Raw genomic sequence first — 19,185 nt, forward strand, 5'->3', positions numbered from 1 at the left:
TCAATTTGGAAATGGAAAACATGTATCAACTTCATTAATGGTCCGCTTTATGATCCATAAATATGGATTATTATGTGAATAAACTATTCTTGAGTCTGTCTGCTACTTGAGGACACTACCTTTCACTATTAAGCTTTTTAGTTGTGATCACATGCCTCCACTCATTCCCCTTATTATTATTATTGGAATTTTATTTATTCTTTAACAAATATTTAATATTAAAAACTTGAAAATGATTAAGTATTACAATGGCAAACTTCTTAGACTGCTTGAATTAGTAATTATTAATATAGTTTATAACTAATATAATTGACATGTGCAACATGCGGGATTTCTTATTGATTTTTGCTTCATTTTAGTTGCTTATATGAATCAAATTATGCTAAATACTAGTCGTTAACATAATGATTAGAATTTAGAACTCATTAAATAGTGAGATATCCTCTGCTTTAAATAAAGTTGAGTAAAAAACCTAAAAATCCTTCCCCTTCATTTCTCTTTCAAAGGATCAATAATGCTCAATGATTCAAAAGTTGTAATAGGCAAGTTTGCACAAAGTTTTCAATTGGAAAAGTTTCATGTTTATCTCTTTAGCTTTTATTTTTCTCTCCTTTTATCAGTGCCTGATGGAATACATTTTCAATCTCATTAATCTTTAATAACTTTTCACTTGGCCTACTCTAAAATCATAGTGAATAACATTAGATCATAGAAAATGAAAAACGATTAGCAATATTAGCAACAGACACAAAGAGAATAAGCAGTTTATGGCACTCACTTTCACACTATGATGCAAAGTGCACCCTTTATCTTTTGTTTCCTTTCTAATACAACTTTTATTTCTTCCACTTTGAGTCCATTCTAAAATATGGGTAGCAAACTAATAATTTCATATGAAAAACTTCTATATCAAACAAAGATAATAAGCCTTGCAAAATAGCAGCAAGACGAAAAAGAGAATATATTTAATAAATATAAATAAGGCTTAAGAATTTTCCATGTCAGTCCACTCCCTTATCCTGTAGAAGCATTTTTTGGTGAACAGAATCTATATTATTAGTGGTGGATCCACAAGTACCTATAATATTAGATTTCACACGAATCTAAAATTTCATATATATATATGTGTATATATATATATAAATACTATAAACCAAGCTCATTATACTCTCAGAAGAAGCTGGCACTTGTTATTGCTGTGTCTGTTTCTCCTTCTTCCAAGTTTCCCGCTTTATGAATTGTATGAAAATGAATCTTTCTGAGTTTGCTTCTCTGTAACTCTGTCTCCAAAAGGGTCTCTCGGTTTGTATCTGCTGCTTTCTATTATTGTTTATTGAGTTGCAAGTTTTACTTTTTATCACTCACACACACAAAACCCGTTCTTTTTCTCACATGTTTTTGGCCTTTTTTTTTTTGCAGTGCCATAGCCTATAAGGATTGCATTGTTTTCTTTTTTTTTCTCGGTTTCTGAAAAAGTGGCATTCGTATAGCAGATGAATAACAACAGAGCACGCACCACTCTTCAGGCAATGAAAGCTTCTTTCAATGATGGTCGCAAAGTACATTTCATTCATTACATTCTTCCTCTACATTCTTTTTCTTCTACTTTTCGTTGTTCTCTTACTGCAAGATCTTAAGAAGAAAATTGTCATATGAGGTTGTAGGTTACTACAAGAAAACATTGTTCTTACGGTTACATAGCTTAAAAGCTCCCAAAAGAGTTTTGATTTCAATGCTTAAACTACTTTAACTGTAGTAGGCAGATAGAATTTCTCTTCCTCTTTTGAATATTATCCGAATCTGGAAAGTGGAAGCTTGGTTCTTTTACTTGTCATAAGAAACATATCAGAGGCTCTGGCTAGTTCTTTCTTTTTGCTGCTTTTCAAAGATTCTATCTCTGAATGTGCAAAGCAGGACAAGATGGAAAGTAGAGGGAGCAAAGCAATGCCTGCACAGAAAAATGGGCGTCGATCGAATCGAGAAAGGAAAATGGCTTTGATACAAGATGTATGTGATAATTTATTAGTGAAATAAATTTTGAGTACATTCAGTAAATTAATGTTTTCAAACTTGACAGGTTGATAAGTTGAAGAGAAAGCTGAGACATGAAGAGAATGTGCATAGAGCATTAGAAAGAGCTTTCACAAGACCTTTGGGATCTCTTCCACGCCTTCCTCCTTATCTCCCTCCATATGTTAGTCCATTCATTCCTTCATCTTTTCCTTACTAGAACACAAATTTGAGCAATGTAATATGGTTTCTTACATACATAGATTGTTTGTAGTGTTGCATTGAAAATGAATTACAAGTAATGTTTTGTCCTTTTGTTTATAGACATTGGAGCTTGTGGCTGAGGTAGCAGTATTAGAAGAGGAGGTGGTTCGATTAGAAGAACAAGTTGTGAGTTTCAGACAAGGTTTATATCAGGAAGCTGTTTACAGTTCCTCTAAGAGGAATCCTGAAAATTCCAGTGACGAAATTGATAACAATTCCAAACATCAAAGGTCAAAATCTTTGTCCCAATGTGAGCTTAATTCATCAGCTAGTCCCAATGGAAAACCATTTCATATGAAACAAGATTCGTTATCATCCGTCTCGGAGGAGGGAAGAGGAAAGGAGAATAAGTTGTTTCATAGCCTTGTGAAGAACAAGCAATCTCCAGAAAAGAAGGCTGCTAAAGTGATTACTCCAGTAAGGAAATCTCCAATGAAACAGCAATCATCTGAGAAATGTGTGGATCACTTAAAGTTGCAGGTACTAAATAGTATTTTTGTTCAATTGTTATCTGGATAACTGAATGAGTATTATGAGAGATGATTGTTCAATGATTTCCGGGTGTTTAGTTAGAGTGGAGATTAGTAGATCAAGAAAGAGCACAGAGTTCCTCAAGTTGGTCGGACGATAAGGCACCGGAAGTTGATAGCACACCCAACAGAGTTTCAGAGGATCTCGTCAAGTGTTTGTGTAGCATATTTTTGAGAATTGGCAGGGAAAAGGAACAGTTGAATGATCCTTATGGTATCTGTTCAGATTCCAAAACAAGAAGAGATGTTGGTGCATACAATAATCTGTGTGAGATTAAAGCCTCCAATGTTGATCTCAACCGAACAACAAATGCAGTGTTTCTGATCCACAGATTAAAGTAATTTATATAAAGGGTTACTACTTACTAGCTCTTCTTGGTTGTTATGTTCTTCTAATCTAATAAACTTGTTCAGGTTTCTACTTGGGAAGCTTGCTTCTGTGAAATTGAAGGGTCTTACTCATCAAGAGAAGCTTGCATTCTGGATAAACACATATAATTCCTGCATGCTGAATGTAAGATATATAATTTGATATCATTAATATCTTAGCCTATGTAACATGTTGAAGATAATCAGCATAATGTTTTTTGGCTTGAATGTTGTGTAGGCATATTTAGAGCATGGCATTCCTGAAAGCCCTGAAATGGTTGTAGCACTAATGCAGAAGGTACAGACAGTGATCTATCAAATATTCCCTACATTTACTTTTCCAACAGTATTCTATAGCATATTAGACTAAAGCATTGGTTTGATGAAATTAACTAAGATTATAAAATGGTTATTATGTTAGGCAAGAATAATAGTTGGGGGCCAATTGTTCAATGCAATCACAATAGAGCACTTCATCTTGAGACTACCTTATCACCTCAAATTTGTAAGTATAGTTTTTGGTTTCTTTTTCCTATGCTATGTTGTTGGTGATGCTTTTGTAGATTACAATGCATGATGACTTGAATTCTGATATTTGGTAAATGCGACAGACGTGCCCAAAAGCTGCAAGGAATGATGAGATGCAAGCACGAAGCATATTTGGGTTGGAATGGTCTGAGCCATTAGTTACCTTTGCACTTTCCTGTGGAAGCTGGTCTTCCCCTGCGGTATGTTTCTCTCAGCTTACAACACAATCCTGTTATGACTTTATGCATCTTCTTTCATTATTGGATCATGTTGTAAAAACACGTCATAGACACACAAAATATGTATTGATTAATTTATTTTCAATATGTATTTTATATTTTAATATATATTTTATATACGATAATGGCTCTTTTTTTTTGTACATGGAAATAAAAGTAGTGATATATCTTAATATTTTAATTTTTGGTATTTTTTAAAAGCGTGAAAGATATACAAATCGAAGGGTCCGATTTCTATATTTCAAATTTTTTAATTTTTTTTTAACAGAAATCCCTCGGTCCGGTCCGATTTTTGTTTATCTAATTAAACGATTCCACATTTGAGAATAACATCCCATCAATCAACCCACATTTTGAAAAAATACCGTTGCTACTCCAATATCAACAAAAAAAAAAAGTTCACACTAGGATTGTTAAAAGAAAAAATCTTTTATTTCCTTTTAAAGCAATGGCCGGCTGACTTACTCTTAGCATGTGATCAACTAGTCTGACAAGATATGACCTTCAGACCAAAGATGTCACGTGTGGGGCAAACACTTTTCCTTTTGAATATATTTGCTTGGCTGGGTGAATTGATTGAACAAAATGTATGTTATTTTGATGTGAAGGTGAGGGTGTACACAGCATCAGAGATAGAAAATGAGTTAGAAGCAGCAAAGAGGGATTATTTGCAGGCGTCAGTTGGGATTACCAAGACAAAGAAGCTAATGATACCAAAGTTACTGGACTGGTATTTACTTGACTTTGCAAAGGACATGACGTCATTGGTGGATTGGGTGTGCCTCCAACTACCCTTTGAACTCAGAAAGGAAGCAATTGAATGCCTTGGCGGAAGGGGAACACATTCGGTGCAAGTCATGCCCTATGACTTCCGTTTCAGGTTGCTTTTACACCATTAACACTTGTTCACTCTTCCAACATTTCTGGATTTTTGTACATTGGATAGTTCACATAGAAAGTACAGATTCAAAAGCATGTAACCTTTTTATTTTTTATTTATTTAGTAAAGGGTTTTTGGCCTTTAGGATGTTGCAGTTGGGATTAGTTGTAATGCTTTTATAGGCAGTTCGAGTAATAAGCGTAAGTGTGGTTAAACGTTAAGGGTGTATGAGCTTGCATCACTCTAGTTATTAATCTAATAAAACATTTGTGTAGGTAGGCAAGTGCCACCTTCTGTTTGCTTTTCAACTACCGTTCTCATCCCGTTTACATTTTTAAGAGCTGTGGTATTTCATTATGCGTTTTAAGGAGTCTAAAAGCAAAATAGACGTACCAATTTAATAGTTAACTCACTGATTCACTTGAATAAATGTAAATAGTGCAACATTTTACATACAGACCGATAGACGAAGGCAACCACAGATGGGAACGGTCAACCACGCACCGTCAATCCAAGACCCTTTTCAACGATATCGCTAAAAAGAGTTGTTCTTTAAGCGACACTTCATTAAAAGAAGAATTAAATTCTGCACAAAAGAATGAAAGATGATGTCTTGTTTACCCGAATGAATATATTACTGATAAAATCGCGCTCAATAACACTTTCTATCTCAAGGAAGAATGAATGTTAGAATTACTGGAGACAACTCTCCATAATTACAGAAAATGCGTAATCAATCACACATCATGATTCGCAAAATTGAAAGGGAAAAAAAAAGTTTAAACCAAAAGAAAAGGCGGCAGGAGCCGAAACCACAACTAATCACACAACTAAAGAAGTATACAAAATGGAAGAACTGTGGTTTTCCCAGATTACGAGCTTTTTCCAACCAGTTTTGCTTCTCTTTACAACAGCTTTCAGCTTTACTAGTGATACATGTTTACAGAATTATAATCACACGTCTTAGTTAACCAAATGGCGAAGGAACTGGTCCTGCAGTTGCATCCGATCTTTTGATGCTTCCCATTCCACAGATGATGCATCCAGGGGCAGTCACGGCTGAAAATTTGGCTCCACATAAATCACATACATCATATCCAATGGTCGACAACCTGCTTAGAGTAGCAGAACAGAATTGCGAAGGGTCTTCCAATGGATCAATGGACTTGTTGGTCAAGCCCCTCTGAACACACAAGTCGATCAGGCTCCTAAATTCATCCTGTTTGCTTGGAGGTGCTTTAGAGAACAGCAGTTCGAGCATTTGCTTGGAATATGCATAATTCTGCACCTCCATGTTTCGTTTGATGGCAGTTCGAATGCAATTTATTCTGTGCTTAGCCAGAAGAGGTAATGAGCCCAGATGGCGGGAAAGTCTTGCCATCTCATCTTTTGCACTGATTGCACTAGGACCATGGACCCTTTGCAGACGTCCAATTTCCTGCATTCATGAAGAAAGCTATTTGAAGTGGACAAATAAATGATTGTTAAGGTAGGAGGTAAACTGCTCCCATTGCTTTCTTAATTAAACAACAAGCATCAACGTCAAGGAAAACTACCACGATGGTAATGATGTCTTATGGAAACAGTTCATTTATCTAATTTGTTATTTTGGTCAAAATGCATTCATTCTATCTATGTTTCTATGATTTGAGGCATGATGACAGTACCTGAAGAAGAGTGACAGCTATCTTGTATTGAGCACAGATTGTTGCCTGAGCTTTTATATCACTTCCACGGGATTGTTCCTTAGCCAGTGCAAGAAAAGCCTCATCAAAGCAAGACAACGCATCCGAGAGATGATTTAGCTCAAGGTGAGCCAGTCCAGTCTTGAAGCATACTGAAGCAGCAGCCCCTCGGGGAACCTGACACGGGAGTCATGAGATTGGAAACAAATAATGGAAAACCGTACTTGCTGAAAAATAGGAAACTGGAACTAAAATGGTTTTTACTCTAGTTAAAAGTGTTGGTCATTCAACATCTATATGGATGGCTATCATGTATATATTTATACCTGTCCAGGTCGTACAGTAGAAGGTGGAGAACTAGCTTGAGAAGGCTTTCCTGAATCAGCAGAATTTGGTACTCCAAGTACACTAAGATCAAGAGGTTGGGTGGAAATTGATGTCTGTGGCTGCAATTGGGGCATAACTGCAGCCTGAGTTGAGGGTTGTGGTGGGACACCACCATCCGGAAGTCCTATAGATTCAATTGGAACAACAGGTTGTTGACCAGCTTGAGGGGGAACAGCACCTTGACGGCTGAAATCAGCTCCAGAAGCATTAACCTGGCTAGGAGTCCTGCTGCTGTCATTCCCTTGGATAAATTTGGAGAGATATGTCCCAACAGGAGCCAATGTTGCAGCAACCTGCAGGGAATCCCTGGTATTCTGAAAGAAGTCCTCTGGAATAGGTCCTGCCTTAAGTCCTCCACCTACGGCCCCCGTAGTTGGCTGTGAAATTGGTTCTGGCCGAGTCAATGCATCGGTACCAAACAGGTCACCAGCAGCTGAAACAGAAGCAGCCGTTCCGGCTGGTGCAACCATGCCGGCAGGAGCTTGTAGGGAGGAAATCTGGCCAAACTCCTGGCTCCCACCACTTAATGATGCCCTGCTCCTTGACGGAGCTAACCCGTCACCAAGTTTAAATTTACTAGTGGCTTCTTTAAGCTTATTGACATCCACTGTAGATGAGGAAATGGGTTTGTCTCGGATTCTAACACGTATTTTTCTGGTTTTTGATGCTCCTTCTTCGTCACTGCTGCTACCATCAGCAGCAGCTCCATACATGGATTTCTTAAATTCTTCTTCTGCTTTAGCCTGTTCAGCAGAGGAACTGGCAATCTGTTTATTAAGGGTTTCCAGACCCATTAATGAATCACCTTTGGAATTTTCAACCCCCTTCAATTGGTTAGTCATGGATTCAATGGAGGATGCAAGACCATTTGCTTTAACATCATTACCTGCTGGGATGAAGGATTTAACCAAGCTATCTTCCCTTACCTCTACAATGTTTCCTCTTCCTTTAATTGAGCCTAAATACACTCCAATATGATCTACAATAATAGATGGAATTGTACCATCATCAGTCTTCATATATGGTGTTACCTCAGCAGCAAGCTCCCACTGAGGTATATCCTTTGCAGTAGTAGGGGTTTTAATTTCCCAGTTTCCACCACCCCATTCAGGTCCTTTAGGAACCATACTTTCTGCGGCGAAGTTAGCAAATATGCCTTGTGTCCATCCAGTAGATCGAACTCGTAAAATCCTCTCACAATATCGCCTCAATTCTGAATCAAGATCTTCTTCTTCCAACTTCTGAGCAAGGCGCCTCATGGCACTTGGATTCAGGTGGCATATAAACAGATCAAGCATACTTTCGTAATCAGCTATGACTTCAAAGGTTTCTTTTGCTCTATCAAACTGACCAAACCTGCAAGAGATCTCAAATTACAAAAGTGTGGGCAAAAATTTCTATATCACACTACCATGTAATTAAAGTACCATCAATAGTATGGGCACTGCTAGAATATTAGGGTTAATGTCTTATTGTTTGTGGGCTCCAGCTTGAATAAGTAGTTCTTGACATATGAATCCTTTATTTTAAATTATCATATTGGTTATATGAGGTCTAGCATAATTAAATAATGATAAAATTTGTTAAAATCTATCTATCATTGGCTTTTGGCTCGTAGTAACATGATAATGAGTTAATCAACCTATATGTTAGGCAGCTCTAGTTCATTCACACTCTTGCTATATTAATTCACACAAGAATAAAAAACAATTATGAAAATATAATTATTGAGGAGATGCAATATATACTTTTATGCATCAGCAATTAACTATTGACTGGGACAATGAAGTAGAACCAAACACAAGCAATATTGAAAGAAAAGTAATAGCTAATGGAGCATACTTTCAGTGGTTATTAGTTTGAAGAGGTATAAAGAGACTATCATATGTACAATAAAATTTGCTAGTCAACCTACCTGATACATGCGTAACCCAACTGCCTGAACCGATGAAATAAATGCGATGTAGGAGGACATCGTGGATAATCTCTCGAACGCAGAAATTCATCTTTCAAAACAGATAAAGCAGTGGAAAACTTTAGAGCTTTCACAGCATAGACACCTCGCATCACCTAAGGTCGCACCTCAACAAGATTAGATAGGCCATAACTAAAATGGCAGGACAGAAGAATTTCATCATTACCTGGGTGAACTGTGGACCTGATTGGGATAATGACACTGCCAAATCTCCACAAACTGGAGAACCTCTGGAAAGGATGTCGAGAGACCTTGGTGTTATGCGCAGGCTGTCAAACCTTCATACATATAATAATTTACAGTATTAGCCATTACCAACTTTCATGATAAAGAAATGTAAAAACACAACTTTATGTCTAAAACTTTATGAGATATAGAAAGAAGCTAGATTTTTCCTAAGGATGTCCTAATACATATGTGGTAGAGAAGGAAACCTTGACGTTATTTGGTATAGTATTTCTGACAAGTCAAGTTTCTGCTCAAAAGTTTGCTGCATTGTAGCAAATCCGATGAGAAGAGGCTCAAGAAGACCAACAAGACAGCTTTTAATCTCAACCCCCTTCTTCTGTCTGGGATTTATTTCTGTGGGGCTAGCAAGCAACAATCGATCATTCAATGCACCAACCAAGACTGTGAGAAATCAAAAGAAAAAAAAATCATTAGTACAATACCCTACAATATTTTGACAGAATAAAACATCCAAAGCAGATGGCTAAGCTACAATGACATCCCAGCATGCAGTAACAGTTACCTGCATAAGGCATACTAATTGAGAGGATAGTCCTAGCTTTCCCATCCCAACCAAGTATACTGATAGCAGTGGCAGTAGAAAAAAGAAGGGCAGGTCCAACCCATAAGAGTGATCTAAAGTGGGCAACAGTTAAGGCTTTAAAAGCAAGGTAATCCACATGACAAGTACAATTTAAGGTCTGCTCAGCCAAGTAGGAAGAAAGTGGAAAGGTATAAATAAAGAACACAGTGAAAATTATCTTCAACAGAATTCCTGGCTTTGAGTGCAAGTGAGTACAGTTTATTTTCCACTTTCTCATTCATGTTATCTGGGCTAATTTAAATGTGAATAAATGGTTAGTTTTAAACTTTATAAAAGAAAGTAAGAAACAAATTATAAGGATATTGAAGGAAGTCCCTTGTCAAAATTTGTAGAAGTGCCTGCAAGTATATCGAGAGCTGCTGAAACTATAAGAACTCTATGTGTTGTTAAAATTCCTGCAACATGTCCCCTAAGAGTCTCTTGCCAGTGCACCTGTCAAATTTGAACAAAAATGATCTGTTACCAATCAGAACCATAATCAGGGCCCTTTAATAACACTTTTTTTTATATGTATTTTCGAAAACAAATAATACTAGAACTGAGGACTTTTATGAAGGAAGGCAAGGATTAAAAAGTTGCATTCTCATTGTGAGTGATACAAAAGAACTTTATTTTTTTTTATGCAAATTACAAAAAGGTTTTCACTGTTATAACAACAGAGCACGCTCTAAGTTTGTAGTTCCTAATTAAATAAGCATGGTTTTGAACAGTACCTGCAGTACAATCTCATGTCTTCTCAATTTGATTGACTTTTTGCCCTCACCCTTGGTTGATATATAGTGACCATCAGAAGTTGAATTTGAAGTTGAAAGGCGGTATCCTTGTATGAGCTTTACTAATCCAATCTGGTTCCCATGAGTAGCAAACATTAAAGTTGAATCTACAACCAAAAGGACAATTTTCAGTATTTTATAACTAACAATAAACTACTGCTAAGCGCATAATGAATGTGTTTATGGGTATAAAGGGATCTATTGACCCCATATTAAGACACAGTTATGGTTAATGATTTTTGTCTAGATAATAATTTAATAAATTCAACTGCCAAAATATGATTAAATATTATTAGGACAAAATATAATTATTTTAACACTAAATACATTTACTTTTATAGAAAAAGAAATTTGATTAAGATAAGAATGAACAGAAGAGGATGAGACAGACAGTAAACGTTCAAGACCTAACAAACAAGAACATGTGACACACCAATATCCATTTAGGTTTCAGCTAAGAGAACACCCTTAATCGGACCTTTTGTTGAGCCCCAAATGGGGGACAAAAAGGTGATCTTGTAGCAGATAAAATCAAATAGTTTAAAAGGAATTATTAAAATAATGGATTTTGTGAAATTTTAGTCCAATTAAGGAGTTTGTGAAAATTCATATCCTAAATGGTAATTCATTTGTGTAAAATGTTTATTAATATCATTGTCAATAGATCCCATGCATACAAACAGTGTACTCAAGTACCTAATGGAGTAGAAAAGATCCGATCAACTTCAGTCTCAAACAGAAATGGCGTAGGACCACGAATTGAGCCAACATTAGTTTCTGCAGGTTGGTCTTCCTGGAAAGCTTTTTCAATTTCCTTAGGATCCTGCGAGGCCCCTCCTGGTAGAAGATACAATGCCAACCCTGTCTTGTCATCATCGAGAATGGCAAATTGGTTTTCATTGGGACCAATAAATGCTGCATCTCGACCTACAAGACAATCAAATTATTATGTCACATAAAGCATGACCAGCAATAGAAAAGAAATACATCCCACATGTGGAAGTACCTTTCACTGTGCTGCTTTTACTATTTGCTGTCTCTGCCACAGTATTTTCCCAGTACAGCACAACTTCATTTGTAGCACCACTAAATTCGTAAACTATAAGAAACAGGCGTTGCTTTTTACTGTAAACCAAGTATTTTGCATAATACTCCACGTTCCCAGGAATCTATACAAGGGGATAAGCATTAGAAGGTTGAATACAGGATTCCTTCTCACTTACAACACACACAGGAATGATAGTATCTACACAAATCTATACAACTTACAGGGACAAGATACATGTTAAATATACTATACTCTCCACTTACCGAATTATAGAGCTTCCTGTAGATACTCTCAGATCCAGATGAGAGATTATGTGCCACAAGATTTGGTCCATCCACAAAGAAAGCCCTGACAGGATAATGAAGAACTCGGTTTGCTTTGCTAAAGAAATTTAGCTCCAAATGAAATGGCTGGCAGTGCATAAATTGTATCAGTAGAATGAACCCAAAAGAAGTAAGGAAAAGCAATCAAGTACCAGAATCAGATCGCCAAAGGGATCATACCTGGACAACTGGAATGTCCTTCAGGTGATGCTTGGTATCTAAAACAGTGATCAAGGGCAAGCGAGATATTGGAGTACTTTTTGCATGGCCTTCCATGAAATGCTACAAGGACAAGGTGGAGTAAGGGAACATATACAACAGCATCCACCAAATTTCATGATCAGAATTCAGGTAAGCAATTGAATCCTTCTGACTTAAGGCTTATAAGAAAGACAAAAAAATATGAAAGTAACATACACTGTAAAGAAAAGCTTTCCTTGCAATGTCTGATATCGTAAGATGACCATGGCTGGAAGGAGTGAGATTGTCAATGACGGCATAAGATAATTACATGTCACATGCTTCATGTACTATATAATGGCAGGAGAAAATAATCAATATTGAGTTGCAAAAGTATTTGTAATGGTTTCAAAACTCGAACTAGTTAGTTAGGACTCAATCCCATTGGAAGCAGCATGATATGCATAGTGACATACTAATATTACCAAATTGTCACAACAAAATCTAACAAGCAGGAACAGATACCAAGTACAATTTCAGATATATGCTATTCAGTATATACCCAATCAACCTTCATGACCATAAATCAAAGCAAAAACATTGGGGGCATTCGAGTGAAATCATATAATTAACCGAATGAATTCAAGCCCCATTTTTCTATATAGTTCAGGTGGCTTATTTTCATCTACCTAATTTCAAATGCCAACTCACCCTTTCAGATGATGTTCTTGTAGTTGAGCTTGAAGCTGATGATCAGCTAAAACTCCAGAGGATCCCAAGGCTGCCAATTTTTCCTTTAACACAGATGCTGCATAGCAATTCTACTATTAACATATGTGGAAAGGAATAGACGGAGAAAAGGCAAATATTCAATAAACATGACATGCATGGTTCTAATAGAAGCAAAAGAGAACACACAGCATGCAACAATAACTTCATAAAATAAGTACAAATATGTGCATCACAAATGAGTATATATACACATAGATACAAACATATATGATAGAAATTTAAATGACTAAATTAAGCCTTGCAATTGAAGAAATTGCACAGCCTTAGGTGGTTTGGACATGTTGAGAGAAGGTCAAACGAGCATCTAGTTAGGAGGAATCAGAATAAGTACAGACATGATCCGTGACTGGACACAATAGCATTGTTTGATCCATATAGTCAACCTCAACTAATGGGCTAATGATTTGTTGTTGTTGTGAAGACATTACATAAAATTGTGCACTAAAAGGAAATTAAATAGAATATTATGAAAGGTAAGAAGAAAAGGGGGGGGGGGGGATAAATCACATGCCACAAAAAAAATAAACATGAAAGCTCAGTGAATATTATGAAGCATCATAATGACAAGTGGAAGTATAGTCGAAAACATACCAAACACAAATTGTAGAAGTTTTTATTTCTTCAAAATTCAAATAGCAAACATTCTGAAATACTAAGGACATTAACTGTGATTCCAGCTAAATAAAAACAATTACCTGACGATCCCCGTGCACTTTGCAAAACTGCAAAAAGTTGCTTTCTCCCTTCTCTACTGGATGTGGCCTTACTTTTAGAAGGATCTCCACTTGGTACGTTCTGATAAAATGAACACCAAATTTATATTTACTATATTTACTTGCAAGCAAAAGATAAAAAGTGTAAGGTCACACGTAACTGCAAACACTAGTGCTGCTAAATTAGATTTTGGATGAAATTCTAAAGTTTTAATCCGTGGTAAGGGATACACTGCTTCTCCACCCTGTTGTGAAAGAATGCGAGGAATATCCAGTGATTCAATTGCTGCATCAGAAAGTAGTATCTGTTAGAAACCAAATTTACTGAAATGAAAAACAGAATAGTGAAGCAACAGAAAACTTCGAATACAATTAATATAGGCAACACAAGCTTTCAAAAACAGAGGAAATACAGAGTACAGTCAGTAAGAGTTAAGATAGCTACCGGCAGTCTCAAAAAAATTTGCCTGCACAGGAGGTCTGTTAGGATTAACTATAACCCGTGTTTTCCAAACTTGCAAATTCCCATCCCTCGTTACTGTTACAAGTAAACGCAACAAGGCTAGCCAAGCAACTGATGTTATCGGCTGTGAGCTAACTTGTGTTCTGAAATAGCAACAATAAAATGCACAGATCCAAAGTCAAGAACAAGAGCAACAGGAACTACAAGCCTCATGTTAAACATTGCCAACAACTGGCTGGAAAAAAAAATGAAAAACAAATGCAAAAGAGAGCATAACTATTACCCTAGGTTGCTCAATTACAGAATGAGAAAACATCAATCATAGGTAAATTACAGCCACTCACATTCCAATCAAACTAGGTCTCTCAGTTGATACATCCCATGCCAGAAGTGTACCACGTCGATCACCAACAAAAATCCATTCGAGAGTTGGATGAAATGCAAATGCACCAGCTCCATTGAGCTTTATAGTATTATCAACTGGAGAGAAAACAATAAGTAATAAAACTCAAGTTATGATGAGAGAAATATAAACCACATCAGCAGGAACAGGAAGCATGGTAAATTATCTCACGTTGTAGAGTGTAATGAACGGCATAGGTGTGAATATTATATGCTCGAATCAGACCTTCTGCATAAGCAACATACTAAAACAAAAAAAGCAATTAAGTCAAGAAGGAAATGTTTGAAGTAGCACTAGAAGAAAGACCCATAACTATATCTTTCTTGCAGCAGAAATATAAATAAGATGAACCTCCAGAAAAATAGAACTATATATAATTAAACATATTACCAGAACAGGGAGGCGAGGATGACAGGCAATATTCACAATAGGCTTCTTCAAATCTGTCTTTATTTTTGTGGGTGCTTTGCCACCTTCAACAGTTCCAACAACTTCATTTATGCAAAAACAGACAAAGCAACAAAATTGTTACATAAGTATCAAATTATTGACAACAACATATCTATCTCCAGAGATAGAAACCAGACATCTAACCTGTCACACTCATTCGTTTATGAAAGCCAAAAAACACAACAGGTTGTAGTGGGGTTAAAGCCATATGGACTTCTGTATCAGAAGAAATTTGGTCTGTCTTTTTCTCTGGTGAATGCAATACAAATGTTTGCTCTAGGTCAAAATCACAAGTTCGTAGTGTACAATCCTACAGATAAAAACCCAACAGTTGTAAGTATAAGAAACTTCACAGTCACAACATACAAAAGAGTACAGAACAGGATTCAGAGACACTATATTCAGAAAGAATTGCTCTCAAACATATAAAAGAGTACGACACTGTGAACCATATAGCTTTCCCGTTTTTCTCGGTCTTGTTCTACCTTTTAGCTATTGAACCACCCTGTGCATAATCTGTTTTAATAGGACATGTACAAGCCTTTTCCATATAACCTAAGATGAGACAACCATTTTTACACAAAAAGCAGTATCCAAACTCTGTTTAATGCATGTATTCTTAATCCTAACTTGTTTAGTATATTCACTAGTCCAATACAATATCCTGATATCTGCAAGATTAAAATTTATTTTGTAGTCTTTATATCATCCAACACTTCGTCCCACATGGTCGCTGCCACAAAATTGTGTGGTAAATTTTTTCCTGAAGCTTGGGAGGTGCTTTTTATCTTTTATCACAAATAACGGTTGAAGCACTCCTCCATTCATCCACCTAGTTTGAAACCTACAGTTTACACCTATCTTTATCCACATAAGCAACCAAGCAAAGTTTACTAGGCTCAACCTGGAGGATTGCAATCACAGTGTGCCCACTTGTAGGACTATAAGACATACGGACAACAGGTGCGCCAATGTCAAGAGCAGAAATCTTGCTTCCTGTTAATGCATCAAATTCTGCATATATGGAAAGCATACAAATAAGTAAGGGAAAAATCGCCAAAAGAATGTAAAATAGCAGGGGAAGGAAACAGCACACAAGAAAGGTAAGACTACTCCACACAATCAACTCACAAGAATTAACTTGGGAAAAATCGATGGCTCATATGCCATGCAATAATAAAAGATTGTTTTTATTGGTACACACCTTCAAACACAAAAGCTTTATGAATAAATCTAGCAATATAAATCTAGCACTTCTGTCATAGTAGTTACGAATTACTGGCACATCCGCCTAATTCTGGATAGGTTTTTTAATTCAACACTGAACAATGACTTTAAAGGCTAGCTTGAGAAGTCAAATTGGACACAGCTTATTCATAACTGAAGCACTAAATCTAAAACAGCAAACGTAATCTTAAACTTGTGCATATGTTGCATTGCTTCATATGTATTTGTTTCTTTATTCTTGGGGAGAGATTAATGTAATGGAAGGATTAAATGCTCCAAAACAGCATGAAATGACAAAAAAAAAAAAAACAACAAAACCTTTTCCACTAAGTAGGATCATACATGGATCAAATGATGCTGCTATCTCATATCATACAAGAAAATACTCCTAACAGAATGAAAAACAACATCTGAAATAGGACTGGGAAAAAAGAGAGAGGTTATATTAAAACATTAAACCATGAAAAAAATCACGAGAATAAAAATCCATGTTAAGTCTTAGATTTCAGAAGTAAGATTGATAGTTGACTCCAAATTGACAAGTTGGAGACATGCAGGCTTGAATCATGCTTTTGGGGGAACTGAGTCAAGGGATATAAATAGAATTACATGGCACAAAAACTCAAGGTGAGGACCTAGTATTCTAAATAGAGTGATGAGTAGAATTATCATCCACCACTATGGATATAATTCAAGCAAAAATTTCTAAAGTAATCATAATCAGTTGCCCCAGCTCCAAACAAGCTTCAAGAAGAATGATTGATAATGCTTCAGATAAGAATAGGCGAAGCCATACCAACTCATCAGCTAATAAGAACCAATCAAAACTAAGAACCATGGCTTAGTTTTGGTTTACTTAAATTTATAAGCTAGGAAGTACAGTTCGGTTCAAGGCTGAAGCACAAAATCAACTACACTATAGCTTGAACACAGATCAATTCAGGAGCATAAGTAGCTTATGCCACGCACATCCTCGTAACTTCTGATCCACAATCATAATAAGAACCGAATTTCATCTTCAATCACAGCTCAACAAGCAACGATCCAACAACATAGAACTTATCCGATTACAAAATTATCTAAGGTTCCATAATTAAAAAAAAAAAAAGCAAAATACAAGAGAGAGCGGGAGCGATGGTGCGTAGTTACTGACCGACGATGTAGGTTCCAATGGCGACGGCGACGAGCGCCTGGTAAGGATGGAAGGTGGCAGCATGAGGCTGCAGAGGCCTGACGCCACGCCCTACATGGCGCAGATCCAGATGCTGCAACGTTGTCCACTCCATGGATCCGGTTCGGTTCTTGGAAGCCAAGCTCAGAACATCTAATACAACTCCATCGTTAAATTGCGGATTCCCATAAGGGAACGGGATCAAGAGGATTCAGATCTTGCTCGAAGTTCAGTACAGATGCTACGTGAGCTTGGAATCGGAACAACGATCTTTACTGTAACTGAAATGGAATTGGAATAACGAGGAATTGCAGATCGCAGAGCAGAAGCAAAAACCACTCCAAATTCAAACCGGGGGAGAAGGTTGAAAAATGGGAAGAACGAAGAGGAAATGATGCAGGAATGACCATCGCCAACAGTCCAACACTGGCCCCTAGTAGTGGGCTGATATGATCCTGTATGCCTATGGGCTGAAATTTGGATCCAGCAGTCAGCACAGGCCTCACAAAATGTATCGCCTTTGGCCCAATTTTCCCAGAGTGCTTACTTATTAAATCTTAGTTTGCTATGACAAAAAAATTTGAGAGTATACTGGGTTTAATAGTTAAGAGTGTGCCTATAGTAGGGTGTAACTTGACCAAAAAAAAAAAAAAATTCAGTTTCAATTAACTAAGAATAGAATAATTACATGAGTAACTAATTTGAATTAGTCTAATAGTTAGTTTACTAATTATTTAAATAAGTGTCAAATATTCAAATCTTATCTTATGCATGAAGCAGCAAACCCTTAAATAAGTTTCTTTAATATTGAGATTATTCATATTAGACAACACTTAGGAAGTACAGACACTTTTTTTTGTCGCTTTCACGTGTCGGACACATTTTAGACACCACACTCATAGACATTTATCCGACAAGCGTGTCTTTTGTGTCCAACTGTGTCTTAATAAAAAATAAAAAAAAATTTTAGACACGCTTGAACACATCTAAATATCATTATATGTCAGTATGTCGAACTTTATTCTTAAAAATATAAATAAATTTAAAAATAATATATATTATTAATTATTAAAATAAAAAATATTTTAAATATTTATCTAATTAAAAACTCAAAAATAATTATAAAATTAATTATATTTTATATATATATATCCTATTCTCGTATCTTGTAAAAAATTTTAAATTTGAAGTGAAAATGTGTATGATACACAGTTCCACTCTAAACCTGAAAAAGGAAGAAAGAAAAGAAAGGCGCATGATTCTACTAAATTTGCAATAACATACGCTGACCTTCTCTTTAATTTATGATATTACATTGGGAGGATAAATTTTTTACTTATATTAAGAATTTTTGTATGAAATACAAAAATGTTTAATCATTTTAATATTTTATACTGTTATGATAATTGTTATGATGGGTAATCGGAGATTAATGGACTAGACTTGTAAGGATGGTCCAAGTGTAAAGATGGAGTGGCCTACGACTTGGTTAGCGTCCTGAAGCTGCCGCCCGACTTGTACGTATGGAAGAATAGGGGTGGTACCTGTAAAGACACTCTGATGCCTAAGTTAACAAAGGGTTTAGCAGGTTTAGAGAATATTAGAACTTAGAGATACCTGAGGGATGTCACTGTATTTATAGTGGTGAACCAATAACCACCGTTGGAGTAGTTCCATCTTTTAAGGTGCATAACCGTCCCTTTATCTTAGGGTAGTTGAGATATGGCTCCTAAAAGTGGGTTGAGAGATTCTAGGGGAAGTTACTTATTTGAATAAGCGTTATCTGCCAGCTATCCTTCGATCCTGACTTCTTTGGAGTGGAGTCTGTATTCGGTCCGACCTCTTCAAAAGGAGGTTGGTTGGTAGCAAAGGCCAATCTTTGGATTGGGCCTTCTTGTTTTATTTGGACCTGAGCCTTAGTGTTGGGCTAGGGTATGAACAGT

General features: G+C 36.3%; 2 protein-coding genes across 2 annotated transcripts; one reads left to right on the forward strand and one right to left on the reverse strand.

Annotated features, from left to right (window-relative positions):
* The first annotated feature begins 858 nt into the window (after positions 1-858).
* Positions 859-5,128, forward strand: LOC112800601 (uncharacterized). Its single transcript, XM_025842935.3, has 11 exons — positions 859-1,302; positions 1,420-1,559; positions 1,915-2,007; positions 2,078-2,194; positions 2,335-2,754; positions 2,844-3,142; positions 3,219-3,318; positions 3,412-3,471; positions 3,595-3,678; positions 3,785-3,901; positions 4,549-5,128. Exons 2-11 carry the CDS (start codon positions 1,494-1,496, stop codon positions 4,837-4,839), a joined length of 1,647 nt encoding a protein of 548 aa, XP_025698720.1. The 5' UTR covers positions 859-1,302; positions 1,420-1,493; the 3' UTR covers positions 4,840-5,128.
* A 305-nt stretch (positions 5,129-5,433) lies between these two features.
* On the reverse strand, positions 5,434-17,697 carry LOC112800600 (uncharacterized). The gene is made up of 24 exons (XM_025842933.3): positions 17,225-17,697; positions 15,749-15,858; positions 14,989-15,154; positions 14,785-14,885; positions 14,566-14,638; positions 14,336-14,471; positions 13,974-14,134; positions 13,690-13,814; positions 13,511-13,610; positions 12,735-12,831; positions 12,261-12,312; positions 12,024-12,125; positions 11,784-11,930; positions 11,479-11,641; positions 11,169-11,399; positions 10,413-10,579; positions 10,003-10,131; positions 9,619-9,736; positions 9,302-9,497; positions 9,034-9,145; positions 8,808-8,962; positions 6,832-8,248; positions 6,488-6,682; positions 5,434-6,258 (listed from the first exon to the last, which is right to left on the reverse strand). The coding sequence occupies exons 1-24, from the start codon at positions 17,355-17,357 to the stop codon at positions 5,788-5,790; spliced, it is 4,857 nt and encodes a 1,618-aa protein (XP_025698718.1). The 5' UTR covers positions 17,358-17,697; the 3' UTR covers positions 5,434-5,787.
* Between the last annotated feature and the right edge of the window lie 1,488 nt (positions 17,698-19,185).

Source organism: Arachis hypogaea, chromosome 5 (assembly GCF_003086295.3).
Source record: "Arachis hypogaea cultivar Tifrunner chromosome 5, arahy.Tifrunner.gnm2.J5K5, whole genome shotgun sequence".
Lineage (NCBI taxonomy): Eukaryota > Viridiplantae > Streptophyta > Magnoliopsida > Fabales > Fabaceae > Arachis > Arachis hypogaea.

Coding starts and splice junctions, on each gene's coding strand:
- LOC112800601 (XM_025842935.3), top strand. CDS start 1,494: ATGAATAACAACAGAGCACGCACCACTCTTCAGGCAATGAAAGCTTCT. Junction 2,755..2,843: donor TGGATCACTTAAAGTTGCAG/GTACTAAATAGT, acceptor CCGGGTGTTTAG/TTAGAGTGGAGATTAGTAGA. Junction 3,472..3,594: donor TTGTAGCACTAATGCAGAAG/GTACAGACAGTG, acceptor TTATTATGTTAG/GCAAGAATAATAGTTGGGGG.
- LOC112800600 (XM_025842933.3), bottom strand. CDS start 17,357: ATGGAGTGGACAACGTTGCAGCATCTGGATCTGCGCCATGTAGGGCGT. Junction 12,126..12,260: donor GGAAAGCTTTTCTTTACAGT/GTATGTTACTTT, acceptor TTGTCCTTGTAG/CATTTCATGGAAGGCCATGC. Junction 8,963..9,033: donor CAGGTCCACAGTTCACCCAG/GTAATGATGAAA, acceptor GTGCGACCTTAG/GTGATGCGAGGTGTCTATGC.